This window comes from Dendrobates tinctorius, unplaced genomic scaffold (genome assembly GCF_039654945.1).
Source record: "Dendrobates tinctorius isolate UK_male_01 unplaced genomic scaffold, ASM3965494v1 ptg000023l, whole genome shotgun sequence".
Taxonomy (NCBI): domain Eukaryota; kingdom Metazoa; phylum Chordata; class Amphibia; order Anura; family Dendrobatidae; genus Dendrobates; species Dendrobates tinctorius.
Genome location: NW_027361691.1, coordinates 6,208,706 through 6,222,984, shown reverse-complemented (window position 1 = coordinate 6,222,984; position 14,279 = coordinate 6,208,706). Strand labels below are relative to the sequence as shown.

Below are 14,279 nucleotides of genomic sequence, written 5' to 3'. Positions count from 1 at the left end.
TCAATAACCGGCGCAAGAGAGGTACCCACGGTCCATCTTCTTACAATAGTAAGGCACGAGATCCTGGCATCTCCACTATTTGGGGTAATCCAAGGTACAGGGATACCCTAGGGTGCTCCTTGTTCGAGGGGTAGGATAAGTGCCCACAGCCCATTGTCACTACATGAGACTGGTATTATTTAGCACTGATGGTCGTATTTGAGTATGTTTTTTGAGCATTGTGCGGTGGTATTATTTGAGCACTGTATAGTAGTATTATTTGAGCATTGTGTTGTAGAGTTAACTGTGCATCTGCACAGCAGAGTATCGGAGCAGCATCTGACAGGCAGGGATGGCGACGTCTCAGGTCCTTCTCTCAGCAGGCACTCACAAGCCACCTTCCCTGTAGGCCCCCCGCGGCTAGGGGTCTCCATGGTGATCATCAAGACAATGCGATCACATCGCGTTGTCCTGATGGAAGCGCGCAGGTAGCTCATTACCTGCGGGAAGTTTCTTTATGCCGCTGTAACTATTGACGGTGGCATCAGAGGGCTTAAATGCACGTGATCAGTGCTAGCACCAATCATGGGCGTTGCTGCAAGGTGTCAGATGTCACACAGAGCTGACACCCACAGGCGATCGCTGCGGCTCTCAGCTTGAGGCCGTGCGATCGTGCCGCCATTCATATACTGCTGTGTGCAGGAAAGCATCTCCCACAGAGCAGTATATGTACAGCCCAAAGAGAGACTACATGGATTGTCACCTTGGATACGGTGACTCCGAAAGGTCTCAATGAGTCCCTAAGTTTTGCCTTTTTATAGTTTTATAGTCTTATTTTCTGTGCCTCTCCTGCATCCACCATTTCGCACATTTCCCCCGTGTCCGTGGTTATTTTATTTGTTTTTAACCCTTTGTGTGCTTTTTTCACTCTAGTGTCACTTTTTAATTGTGGCTATTTTGGATTAATGGGATCCTCCTGGGACCTATATTGTGGACGTTTCCTCTGGACTCGTCACCGGGCTGATATGTCATACTAGTGAAGATGATATCCGGATATGAACTTATTTCTGTGTCCCCTGTAGGTGTATGGACAATTTCCATATATACCATCTACTCATTGGGGATTTTTGAAGATATGCTTATTAACATCCATTGTCTCCGTTTTTGAATCTTATCTGAATATGCCTGTGCCATCTGTCATATTACATGGTCTCAGTGTTACACCTGTTATATGATTATAATTGTTTTTAAAAAAATTTGTTTTTTTGTTTATATATTTATTTTGCCATACATGCACCAGTATATCTTTTGTCAGAAGTGTGAGGTGTGCCCTTAGATTTCGGCCGTGCGCATGCGGTTCGTGCCCAGTTGCCCTCTTCATGCGACCGGTGTCCATTTGCCTCGGACGCTCGCGTGGTGGTTAATCCTCTGCGCGTGCGCTCTGACGCTGCACGCCTGTTTCATGGTGGAGGACCTGGTGGCAGCACGGCACATGCGCCACTATGGCCGCTCTCATTGGTGGATACGGGTCACGTGACTCTGCATGTGACCGTTACTAGCACTACATAAGGTCCTGCAGTTCATTATAGCCTCATCTCCTTGAGAAAGCGCCTCCTGAGCGCGAAACGTACGTCGGAGGTTTGTTCCACGGTAGGGGTAACTGTGCACCACCTGGTAAGCTTTCTCCATATGACTGTCGCTGATATATGATGTAACTTATGATGAATGTTATGGATTCTGCTTGCCGTCATTAGCCCTATTGCCTGATTACACATCGGCTGGTTGCCCTGAGGATATTTTGTCTGGCCTATATGGCGATTATTTGGCATTTGTAACAGCCCTTGTGTCGGCATATTTTACAAACTATCCTACTAATGTTATATACAGGTGCAGTCTTTTTTTTTTTTTCACCCCCACCTGCCTTCTTAATATTGATGTCTATTTGTCATCTGCAACTTTGCTGGTTATTTATATATATATATATATATATATATATATATATATATATACAGTATATACTGTATATATATTGTCTGTGCTCGCATTTAATAAAGGATTTTGATATTTTTATACTACTTGGATTCGTTTGCTCCCTTTGTTCTCCTAAATTTGTATGTTTATGGAGCGGAACATAATATTATTATGGCGGCTTATTTCCATGGATTGCCTCATTGTGTTTTGTTGAAAGTATTGGGCCCATGTTTATTTCATATACTGCTGTGTGCAGGAAAGCACCTCCCACAGAGCAGTATATGTACGGCGCATGTCGGGAAGGGGTTAAGCACCTTAGAGTGTTATTATTTCAGCACTGTGTGGCGCTATTAGATAAACACTGTATAGTGCTATTATTTGAGCACTGTATGGCAGTATTATTCAAGCACTGTATAATGTTATTATTTAAGCACTGTATGGCAGTAGTATTTAACCCCTTTCAGACATTGGGCATAATAGTACGCGCATGTCGGAATCCCTCCCTTTGATGTGGAAATCCATTCATCGGTGACACCCCCGTCATGTGATCTCAGGTCACCAATGGATTGGCATGACAGCCAGAAGTGTCTGGCAGAACTCTATGGTTGTCACTGCCGTCTTGCTATGAGCGCAACCCGGTGGTCGGTGCTCATAGCAAGTGAGTAATTCTGCTACATACTGTACAGGCGATCTGCTCATCTCCTTTATGTAGCGGAGCTGATCGCGGTATGGCAGCTTCTAGCCTCCCATGGAGACTTTTGAATCATGTAAAAAGTAAAAAAAAATGTTTTACAAAATATAAAAAAAATAAACATATAAAAGTTCAAATCACCCCACTTTCGCCCCATTCAAAATAAAGCAATAAAAAAATCAATCATACACATATTTGGTATCGCCGCGTTCAGAATCGCCTGATCTATAAAAAAAAAAAAGATTAACCTGATCGGTAAATGGCGTAGCAAGAAAAAAAGTCAAGATGCCAGAATTTCTTTTTTTTTTCACCGCGACATTGCATTAAAATGCAATAACGGGCGATCAAAAGATCTGCACCAACATGGTATCATTAAAAACATCATCTCGGATCACAAAAAATAAGCCCTCACCCAACTCCAGATCACAAAAAATGGCGCCTTTTTTTTAAACAAAGTTTGGAAGTTAGTGAACCTAGCAAAAAAGCTAAACAAAAAACAAGTGTGGGATTGCACTTTTTTTTTGTAATGTCCCCATTTTCCAGTAGATGGTATGTTAAAACCAATGGTATTGTTCAAAAGTACAACTTGTCCTGCAAAAACACAAGCCCTCACATGGCCATATTGACGGAAAAATATAAAAGTTATGACTCTGGAAAGAAGGGGAGCGAAAAACTAAACTGCAAAACAGAAAATACTTTCGGTCATGAAGGAGTTAAACACTGTGTTATTATTTGAGCACTGTATGGTGGTATTCTTTAAGCACCGCATAGTGTTATTATTTAAGCTCTGTATAGTGTAAGTATTTGAGCGCTGTATGGTGTTATTATTCGAGCAAAGTACAGTATAATGTTACTATTTGAGCACTGTATGGCAGTATTATTTATCCCCTTCCTGACATCCGACGTACTATCCCGTCCACGGTACCCGGGCCCGTATGACCGTGGACGGGATAGTACGTCTACCGCGATCAGCGGCGCCCACGTGGTGAGCGCCGCTGATCGCGGCCAGGTGTCAGCTGATTTACACAGCTGACACCCGGCACTATGTGTCAGGGGCGGTCACGGACCGCCCCCGACACGTTAACCCCTTGCACACCGCGATCAAACATGATCGCGGTGTACCGGGAGTTAAAGGGAAGCATCGGCAGGGAGGGGGCTCCCTCCGTGCTTCCCTGAGCCCCCCACGGCAGCGCAATGTGCAGCGCTGCTGCGGGGGGCTCCTATCCTCCAGGCCCCCGAATCCAAGATGGCGACGGGGGCCTTCGGGGACCTGAGGAAGCTGGCTTCCTCAGTGCCTGCAAAGCGCAGGCAAGAGGAAGTCTGCTTCAATGCCTGTGACAGATTGCTGATCTGTCACAGTGATCTGTGATGTGACAGATCAGCGATCTGTCACAGGACAGTGATGTCCCACCTAGGACTATGTAATAAAGTAAAAAAAAAATTAAAAAAAAATGTAAAAATAAATTTAAAAAAATCGCCAAATAAATTAGTAAAAAAAAAAAAAAATATTCCCCAATAAATTCATTTTTTGAAAATAATAATAAAAAAACAATAAAAGTACACATATTAGGTATCGCCGCGTCCGTAATGACCCGCCCTATAAAACTGTCCCATTAGTTAACCCTTTTAGCGAACCCCTTAAAAAATAAAAATAAAAAACGAAGCAAAAAATAATGATTTATTATCATACCGCCAAACAAAAAGTGTAATAACACGCGATCAAAAAGACGCATATAAATATCCATGGTACCGCTGAAAACATAATCTTGTCCCGCAAAAAACGAGCCGCCACACAGCATCATCAGCGAAAAAATAAAAAAGTTATAGCTCACAGAATAAAGCGATGCAAAAATAATTATTTTTTATATAAAATAGTTTTCATTGCATAAAACCGACAAAAACATAAAAAAACGACCTAAATGAGGTATCGCTGTAACCGTACTGACCCGAAGAATAAAACCGCTTTATCAATTTTACCGCACGCGGAACGGTGTAAACGCACCCCCCCAAAAGAAATTCATGAAACGCTGGTTTTTGTTCATTCTGCGTCCCAAAAATAGGAATAAAAAGCGATCAAAAAATGTCACGTGCCCGAAAATGGTACCAATAAAAACGTCAACTCGTCCCGCAAAAAATAAGACCTCACATGACTCAGTGGGTCAAAATACGGAAAAATTATAGCTCTCAAAATGTGGTGATGCAAAAACTATTTTACAATAAAAAGCGTCTTTTAGCGTGTGACAGCCGCCAAACATAAAAACCGCCATAAATAGTAAATCAAACCCCCCGTTATCACCCCTTAGTTAGGGAAAAATAATAAAATTAAAAAAAAGTATCTCCATTTTCCCGTTAGGGTAAGGCTGTGTGCACACGCTGCGGATTAGGTGCGGATTCATCCGCGCGGATTTTGTAAAATCCGCAGGTGAAATCGCAGGTCAAAAGACCTGCGGTTTTACCTGCAGATTGCTCTGCGGTTTTGTCCTGCGGTTTTTCATCTCCTCAATAGAGGAGATGACAAACCGCAGGAGAATCCGCAGAAAGAATTGACATGTCAATTCTTTCTGCGGATTGAAAACCGCAGATAATCCGCGCGGAAAATTCCGCACCGTCTGCACTGTGGTTTTTGATTCCCATAGGGAATCATGGTACTGGGGTCCGCAGCAGCCAAAACCGCTGCGGAACCGCAGCAAAATCCGCAGCGTGTGCACACAGCCTTAGGGTTAGGGCTAGGGTTAGGGTTAGGGTTAGGGCTAGGGTTAGGGCTAGGGTTAGGGCTAGGGTTAGGGTTAGGGTTAGGGCTCAGATTAGGGTTAGGGGTGTGTTGGGGTTAGGGTTGGAGTTATAATTGGGGGTTTCCACTGTTTGGGCACATCAGGGGCTCTCCAAATGCAACATGGCGTCTGATCTCAATTCCAGCCAATTCTGAGTTGAAAAAGTCAAATGGTGCTCCTTCCCTTCCAAGCTCTGCCATGCGCCCAAACAGTGTTTTACCCCCACATGTAGGGTATCAGCCTACTCAGGACAAATTGCAAAACAATTTTTGAGGTCCAATTTCTCCTGTTACCCTTAGGAAAATAAAAAATTGGGGGCAAAAATATCATTTTTGTGGAAAAAAATGATTTTTTTATTTTCACGTCCGAGTGTTATAAACTTCTGTGATGCACTTGGGGGTTCAAAGTGCTCACCACACATCTAGATAAGTTCCGTGGGGGGTCTAGTGTCCAAAATGGGGTCACTTGTGGGGAGTTTCAATAGTTTAGGTACATCAGGGGCTCTCCAAACGCACATGACACCCGCAGACCATTCCATCAAAGTCTGCATTCCAAAACGTCACTGCTTCCCTTCCGAGCCCCGACGTGTGTCCATACAGTAGTTTTCTCCCACATATGGGGTGTCAGCGTACTCAGGCCAAATTGGACAACAACTTTTGGGGTCCAATTTCTCCTGTTACCCTTGGGAAAATAAAAAAATGGTGACTAAAAGATCATGTTTGTGGAAAAAATACGAATTTTTTATTTTCACGCCCGGGCGTTATAAACTTCTGTGAAGCACTGGGGGGTTCAAAGTGCTCACCACACATCTAGATAAGTTCCTTGGGGGGTCTAGTTTACAAAATGGTGTCATTTGTGGGGGGTTTCCACTGTTAGGTACATTAGGGGCTCTCCAAAGGCAACATGACACCCGCAGACCATTCCATCAAAGTCTGCATTCCAAAACGTCACTACTTCCCTTCCGAGCCCCGACGTGTGCCCATACAGTAGTTTTCTCCCACATATGGGGTATCAGCATACTCAGGAAAAATTGGACATCAACTTTTGGGGTCCAATTTCTCCTGGTACCCTTGGGAAAATAAAAAAATGGTGACTAAAAGATCATGTTTGTGGAAAAAATACGAATTATTTATTTTCATGCCCGGGCATTATAAACTTCTGTGAAGCACTGGGGGGGTCAAAGTGCTCACCACACATCTAGATAAGTTCCTTAGGGGGTCTAGTTTCCAAAATGGTGTCATTTGTGGGGGGTTTCCACTGTTTTGGTACATCAGGAGTTTTCCAAACGCGACATGGTGTCCGATCTCAATTCCAGCCAAAAACGTCAAATGGCGCTGCTTCCCTTCCGAGCTCTGCCATGCGCCCAAATAGTGGTTTACCCCCACATGTGGGGTATCAGCGTACTCAGGACAAATTGCACAATAACTTTTAGGGTCCTGTTACCCTTGGAAAAATAAGAATTGAGGGTGAAAAGATCATTTTTGTGGAAAAAATATGATTTTTTAATTGTATGGCTGTATGTTATAAACTTCTGTGAAGCCCATGGGGGTTCAAAGTTCTCACCACACATCTAGATAAGTTCCTTAGGGGGTCTAGTTTCCAAAATGGTGTCATTTGTGGGGGGTTTCCACTGTTTTGGTACATCAGGAGTTTTCCAAACGCGACATGGTGTCCGATCTCAATTCCAGCCAAAAACGTCAAATGGCGCTGCTTCCCTTCCGAGCTCTGCCATGCGCCCAAATAGTGGTTTACCCCCACATGTGGGGTATCAGCGTACTCAGGACAAATTGCACAATAACTTTTAGGGTCCTGTTACCCTTGGAAAAATAAGAATTGAGGGTGAAAAGATCATTTTTGTGGAAAAAATATGATTTTTTAATTGTATGGCTGTATGTTATAAACTTCTGTGAAGCCCATGGGGGTTCAAAGTTCTCACCACACATCTAGATAAGTTCCTTGGGGGGTCTAGTTTCCAAAATGGTGTCATTTGTGGGGGGTTTCCACTGCTTTGGTACATCAGGGGTTTTCCAAACGCGACATGGTGTCCGATCTCAATTCCAGCCAAAAACGTCAAATGGCATTGCTTCCCTTCCGAGCTCTGCCATGCGCCCAAATAGTGGTTTACCCCCACATGTGGGGTATCAGCGTACTCAGGACAAATTGCACAATAACTTTTAGGGTCCTGTTACCCTTGGGAAAATAAAAATTGGGGTGAAAAGATCATTTTTGTGGAAAAAATATGATTTTTTAATTGTACCGCTGTACGTTATAAACTTCTGTAAAGCCCTTGTGGGTTAAAAGTTCTCACCACATATCTAGATAAGTTCCTTGGGGGGTCTAGTTTCCAAAATGGGGTCACTTGTAGGGGGTTTCCACTGTTTAGGTACATCAGGACCTCTCCAAACGTGACATGGCGTCCGATCTGAATTCCAGCCAATTTTGCATTGAAAAAGTCAAACGGCGCTCCTTCCATTCTGAGCTCTGCCATGCGCCGAAACAGTCATTCCCCCCCACAAATCAGGTATCAGCGTACTCAGGACAAATTGCACAATAACTTTTGCAGTCCAATTTCTCCTGTTACCCTTGGTAAAATAAAAAAAATTGAACCTGAAGTATTTTTTTTGTGAAAAAAAGTTAGATGTTCATTTCTTTTTAAATATTCAAAAAAATTCCTGTGATGCACCTAATGGGTTAATAAACTTCTTGAATGTGGTTTTGAGCACCTTAAGGGGTTCAGTTTTTAGAATGGTGTCACTTTTTGGTATTTTCTATCATATAGACCCCTCAAAGTGGCTTCAAATGTGATGTGGTCCTAAAAATAAAATGGTGTTGTAAAAATGAGAAATCGCTGGTCAACTTTTAACCCTTATAACTTCCTAACAAAAAAAAATTTTGGTTCCAAAATTGTGCTGATGTAAAGTAAACATGTGGGAAATGTTACTTATCAAGTTTTTTGTGTGCCGTATCTCTGTGATTTAAGGGCATAAAAATTCAAAGTTGGAAAATTGCGAAATTTTCAAAATGTTTGCCAAATTTCCATTTTTTTCACAAATAAACGCAAGTTATTTGAATGAAATTTGACCACTAACATGAAGTACAATATGTCACGAGAAAACAGTGTCAGAGTCACCGGGATCCATGGAAGCGTTCCAGAGTTATGACCTCATAAAGGTACAGTGGTCAGAATTGTAAAAATTGGCCCGGTCATGAACGTGCAAACCACCCTTGGGGGTGAAGGGGTTAAGCACTGTATACTGTTATTATTTAAGCACTGTATGGCGGTATAAAGCACTGTATACTGTTATTATTTAAGCACTGTATGGCGGTATTAAGCACTGTATAGTGTTATTATTTGAGCATTATATGGCGGTATTATTTAAGCATTGTATGGTGTTATTATTTGAGCACTGTACGGTGGCTTTATTTGAGCATTGTATAGTGTTACTATTTGACAACTGTATGGCAGTATTATTTAAGCACTGTATACTGTTATTATTTAACCACTGTATGGCGGTATTAAGCACTCTATAGTGTTATTATTTAAGCACTGTACAGTGTTATTACTTGAGCACTGTATGGTGACAATATTTGAGAACTGTACAGTGTTATTACTTGAGCACTGTATGGGGACAATATTTGAGCACTGTATAGTGTTATTACTTGAGCACTGTATGGTGACAATATTTGAGAACTGTATAGTGTTATTACTTGAGCACTGTATGGCGCTATTCTTCGGTCACTGTTTGGTGTTATTGGAGAACACTATATTATTTTTCAGTGTGAGGCGGCATAGAATCATCTCTGATCTATGGTCATTTAATGGCACCGTGCTGTACACCCGGCATGAGTGATTATTATTAATACTGCATCATATTCATACATTATACCGGCGGCCATATACCCATCCTATGAGCTTTCTGACTTTTCCCATCGCTGTATGGCCTCTCGTCTAATAAAGCAACAAACAATTTGCTTTAACGTCGCTTGTGTTGCAGTTTCCAGCAGCGGGACGTCGCTTTTCAAGCGTATAAAAGCAAATGTGATTTCCTAAGTCTACCACCCCCCCCCAAGACTGAAGAAGAAAAATCCTCACTCCCATTGTTATACCAGCACTATGGTGTCTGCCCCTGCGCCCTGAGAGCCCAGCTGGCACACATGTAGGTGTCAGCATCATCATCATCCTCCTCTCTCCTTAAGAACTGCAGCAGACAAGCAGATAGCAGGAGACTAGATGTGAGCTGGGTACAGAGATGCTTCATGGCAGAAGCCTCCCTGCTGGCAGCATGTAGATCTACCTGCACTCCCTGTCTCAGTGTGATCTTAGTAGGAAGGGAAGCAGCATCTCAAGGTTCTTCCAGCCACAGAGCTGAGCACCTGGGACCTTCACCTCCAGGACCTTCACCTCCAGCACCCTCAGTCTAGACCCCTCCATCTGAGAGATGTTTGCCTCTATTTGGTACGCCAAGAAGCTGGGGCGCAGGTTTGTCCACAATGCCAGGAAAGCCAAATTGCAAAAGGTACAAAGCAAAGTTTATCATTCTTTTTTTTATTGCATTCATTTATATTTTATTATACTGTTTATACAATATTGTTTGAATTTTTGTATGTTATTATAATATTGTTATTTTATTTTATGCATTTTTATGTCACAAATATATTATTTTAGATCATTTACATTATATTTTTTATAATTACGACTTAAGTTTACATGTTTTTTTGCCATTTTATGTATTTTACATCATTTTTATTATTATCACTACTATTATCTGTTTATTAAGTTATTTATTCATGTAGTTTATTTATATATTAGATAATTGTATATTATTATATTATTTTACACCATTTTATGTATTATTATTATTTGATATGTTTAATTTATTTATTCATGTAATTTTATGCATGTGTTATTAGAATATGGCATATTATTATATTTTTATAAAATTGTATGTATTGTTGTTGGTATTATTAGAAGTAGTAGTATAAAATTATTTTATAATACTGTATTATTATTATTATTATTATTATTATTAATATTATTGATATTTGATATTTTTATTACTTTTTTTTATTCATGTAACCTTATGTTTATAGTATTAGATAATTTGTATATAATTTTATATTATTTTTCATTTTTATACCATTTTATATATTTTCATTATTTTATTATTATAAATAGTTATAATATTTGATCTGACATCTATTAACTTAACTTTATGTATATGTTAGATAATTATATATGATGTTATTTTCAGTTATTATTTTATATTTTATTTCAATATTTTGCTTTTATTCAACTCATTTCCTTGCGGTATAATTTTATTATATATATATATATCAATCAAATCTCAGAATTCTAATAGTGTACATAATATCTTACCTACATGTCCTAATACGACTTGCCATAACAGATTGATATTTCTTACATTTGTTCTTGGGAGGGGGTGCAGTGAACCTGCCTACTTAACAGAAAAGTGGAGACAAGTTTGTAGTTTGTCAAAACTCCTAATGAGCTGTACAGTGTGTTAAATGCGGTTTTGACCAGGAATGTAGGAAAAAGTGGCTGCGTTACAGTATTCCAACTCGTGCAGCTCTGCTATGTCACTGGTAGCGTCGGGGTTAATCACAGCAATGAAATGACAAAGTCAGTGAATTTTTAACGATATCGATAAAAAATCAGGTCTATGGTCCTGAATCAGCAGAAACAAATTCTACAATTTAACACTACGATCTGCATGATGGGAACTTGAATTTTCTGTTATTAGACTTTTGGGATTTTTATTCACTCAGTAAATACTGCATCTGATTGTTCATATTTTAAATTAAAAATCCTAATATCATCATAATCTGCAAATTTTCTCATATCAGATCATATCAGATGTAGCCGAGTTGAATTTGTCAGCTACCTGTTTTCTTCCCTAATGAAATTGCCGATAAGATATTTAGATATTTTACTTTTAGAATTCCAATTGTTTTGTCTGGGTTTAGTTGCATTAGATGACAAGCTGAACTCTGCTGTACTTTACCTTTATCAGGGACTGTTGCATCAGATGACAAACTCAGCTCTGCTGCGCCTTTCAGTTTGTTAATCTTTTGCTGTTGAAAAGTGTTCAGTGTACTTTTATGATCTAGACTGAGCGTCATGTGAATCTCAGCTATGATATTAGTTAGTTGAAGAAAGCTAATTTTTAAAAATTCCTAGTGGTCTTGGGCAGTAAAAGGGAGTCGTGTATTAGTCCTTGTGGTCTAGTGTTGTTAAGGACAGTTCATTTTTTTATTACTTAGTAATCTGGGATAATAGAGGGGGTCATATTTTCGTACCAGGGTTGTTGTGTAGAGGATAGTTCATTCTTTCATTAACTGATAGTCTAAAAGGCTAGAATATGGGCACATGGGCAATATAAGGAATCGACAGTAGCAGTCAGAAACTGACTAAGCTGGCCTAATGGTGACGGGGTAGTTTGATCTCTTCTCTAAAATGTGATTATTTCCCTTTAACCATCAGGGCCCAAGATATATGCAAGATATATGTATACATGTGTATGTGTGTGTATACTGTGTATATATATATATATATATATATATATATATATACATACAGTGTGTATATATATATATATAATCTCTGGTCTAGGATAAAAGTTTGGTCACCACCCATCTTGAAAAGTTTCCCCCCTCCCATATACTAATGTGCCACAAACAGGAAGTTGATATCACCAACCATTCCTATTTTATTTAGGTGTATCCATATAAGTGGTCCACCCTGTATAGCAATACCGAGCAGTGTAGCTGTTAGCCTAGCTGTGAGTTGAGATAAAACACTTACTAGAAAAAAAGCAATATTTTCTCTTTGTATCTCTGCCTCCTTCTTACTGTGCTAATTCTAACCTCTCCATAAACTTGAGCAGGATGGATTTGAGTAGTTTTTCAGGGTGAATGATGCATTCAGGACTTGGAATGGGAGAGAGGAGAAGAAGAGGCTCATAAGTGGCGAAAGAAGCATATTTTTCTGATAACACATAGCAAAGTTTCTTATATTCACTCGCACTTTCGGCAGAGCTGGCAAGTTTGATGCAAGCGCTACTGCTGGTACTAGTAAGACGAGAGCATATTTTCTCACCTCGTTACTAAATCGTGAAATCTGCCAGCGCCTTGCAATTAAGTAAATACAGATGAATCTGTTACCGCTGATTTAAGCTATCAAAAAGCTGTATAAAAATAGAGCACGCATGGGAAAGATATGTGATGGTAAACAGTCTTATGTAATATGAAGGAGACCGATACATGGGATATTTTATGATTTATTTGACTATTGTAGCCTGGGGGCATCCTGCAGGGACTGATATCACATGTCCTGAGCTTTATTGGGCTGCATGGTCTCATAATGACCAATTTTCAGATCGTCATAAAACATCTAAACACACAACGTCTGTGACCTGTAGAGACCACCTGAAGGTTGGATTAAGCTGAGAAGTCTGTCTATATCGACTAGAAATAAATGCAACTGTGTATGGTATAAAATACTGGAAATTATGCAATGCGATACATGGTTTGGACCTTCTACCATGGTCTTCTTTTACTGCGTCTACTGTGTAGAAGTCATAGTCTTGATGGAACCGCCTTCAATGATGTACAATGAAATTTTTGGCACCTGATGGTCGGTCGTATAGAGGCATGTAAAAGTTTTGGGCACCCCTGGTCAAAATTACTGTTATAGTGTAAGCAAGTTGTGTAGTGTAGTGTAAGCAAGTTATAGTGTAAGCAAGTTGAATATGAAATGATCTCTAAAAGGGTCCAAAAGTTCATGATGAGACATTTCCTTTGTATTTTATTTATTATGAGTATATATATAGAGAGAGAGAGAGAGAGAGAGAGAGAGATACTGTATATATATATGTGTTGTCTTTTTTTCACTTTAAAAATTCCAAAAAGTTAAATGGGCCAATGCATTGGGAACCCTTGAATATTTGTGTGCTCGGATAACTTTGACCAAGGTTTCAGAACTTAACTAGCCTGTTAGGGTTGTGGCTTGTTCACTATCATCGTGGCAAGTTTTTTCAAGTCGCGCTTTCCTCAGTTTGAAATGTCATTAAAAAATGACAGTTATCAGGAACAGTGGAGGTCAAGATAAGGTCTGGAAGACCAAGCTAAATTTCAGTGAGAGCTGCTCGTGGGATTACTAGAGAGGCAAATCAGAACCCCCAGTTGACTGCAATAGACCTTTAGAAAGATTTTGCAGACTCTGGAGTTGTAGTACATTGTTCTACTGACGAGAGACACCTGCAGAAAGCTGGCCTTCATAGTAGAGTCACCAGAAGAAAACCTCTCTCGCATCCTCACCATGAAATTCAGCTTCAGAAGTATGCAAAAGAACATCTAAACAAGCCTAATGCTTTTTGGAAACAAGTCCTATGGACTGATGAGGTTAAAGTAGAACTCTTTGGCCACAATGATCAAAGGAATGTGTGGAGAAAAAAAGGGCACAGTATTTCAGGAAAAGAACATTGTTATGGAGTGTGTTTAGGATGGCAAAACAAAGCGAGCAACACGGAGTGGACCCTCTGGGTCACGGCTCCAGAGCCCCTGCGGACGAGCTGGACCAGGTGGAGCCACCCCCTATATAGGGAGTGTTAGGGGCAGGCCCACAAGGGATGGAACCGTGACAGCCGGAGCCAAAGGGACGACTGGGTGAGCACCAGGGGAACTAGGGTGGAGAGTCAGCTGAGCAGCGGTATGGGAGACAGCGGTAGGAGCCAGAGGAACGCAGAGACTTGGAGGGTTCGGAGCAGGTAGTGGCTGGAGGCTGGAAGAGAGTAAGAGATTACACGGACAAGGAGGTCACAGGAGCGCAAGCACACAGAGAGGACGGC

General features: G+C 40.5%; 1 protein-coding gene across 10 annotated transcripts in view; it reads left to right on the top strand.

Annotated features, from left to right (window-relative positions):
* The window catches only part of DLG2 (discs large MAGUK scaffold protein 2), a 1,750,933-nt gene that overhangs the window by 964,012 nt on the left and 772,642 nt on the right, over nt 1-14,279 (top strand). The window contains exon 1 of one of the 10 annotated variants that reach the window (XM_073569200.1): nt 9,590-9,929. The exons of 8 other annotated variants lie outside the window; for them this stretch is intronic. In XM_073569200.1, coding sequence (XP_073425301.1) covers nt 9,852-9,929 — 78 coding nt within the window. In that variant the 5' untranslated portion in view covers nt 9,590-9,851. Of the gene's footprint in view, nt 1-9,589; nt 9,930-14,279 lie in introns of those variants that run through there. One more of the 10 variants, XM_073569205.1, reaches the window with a different exon arrangement.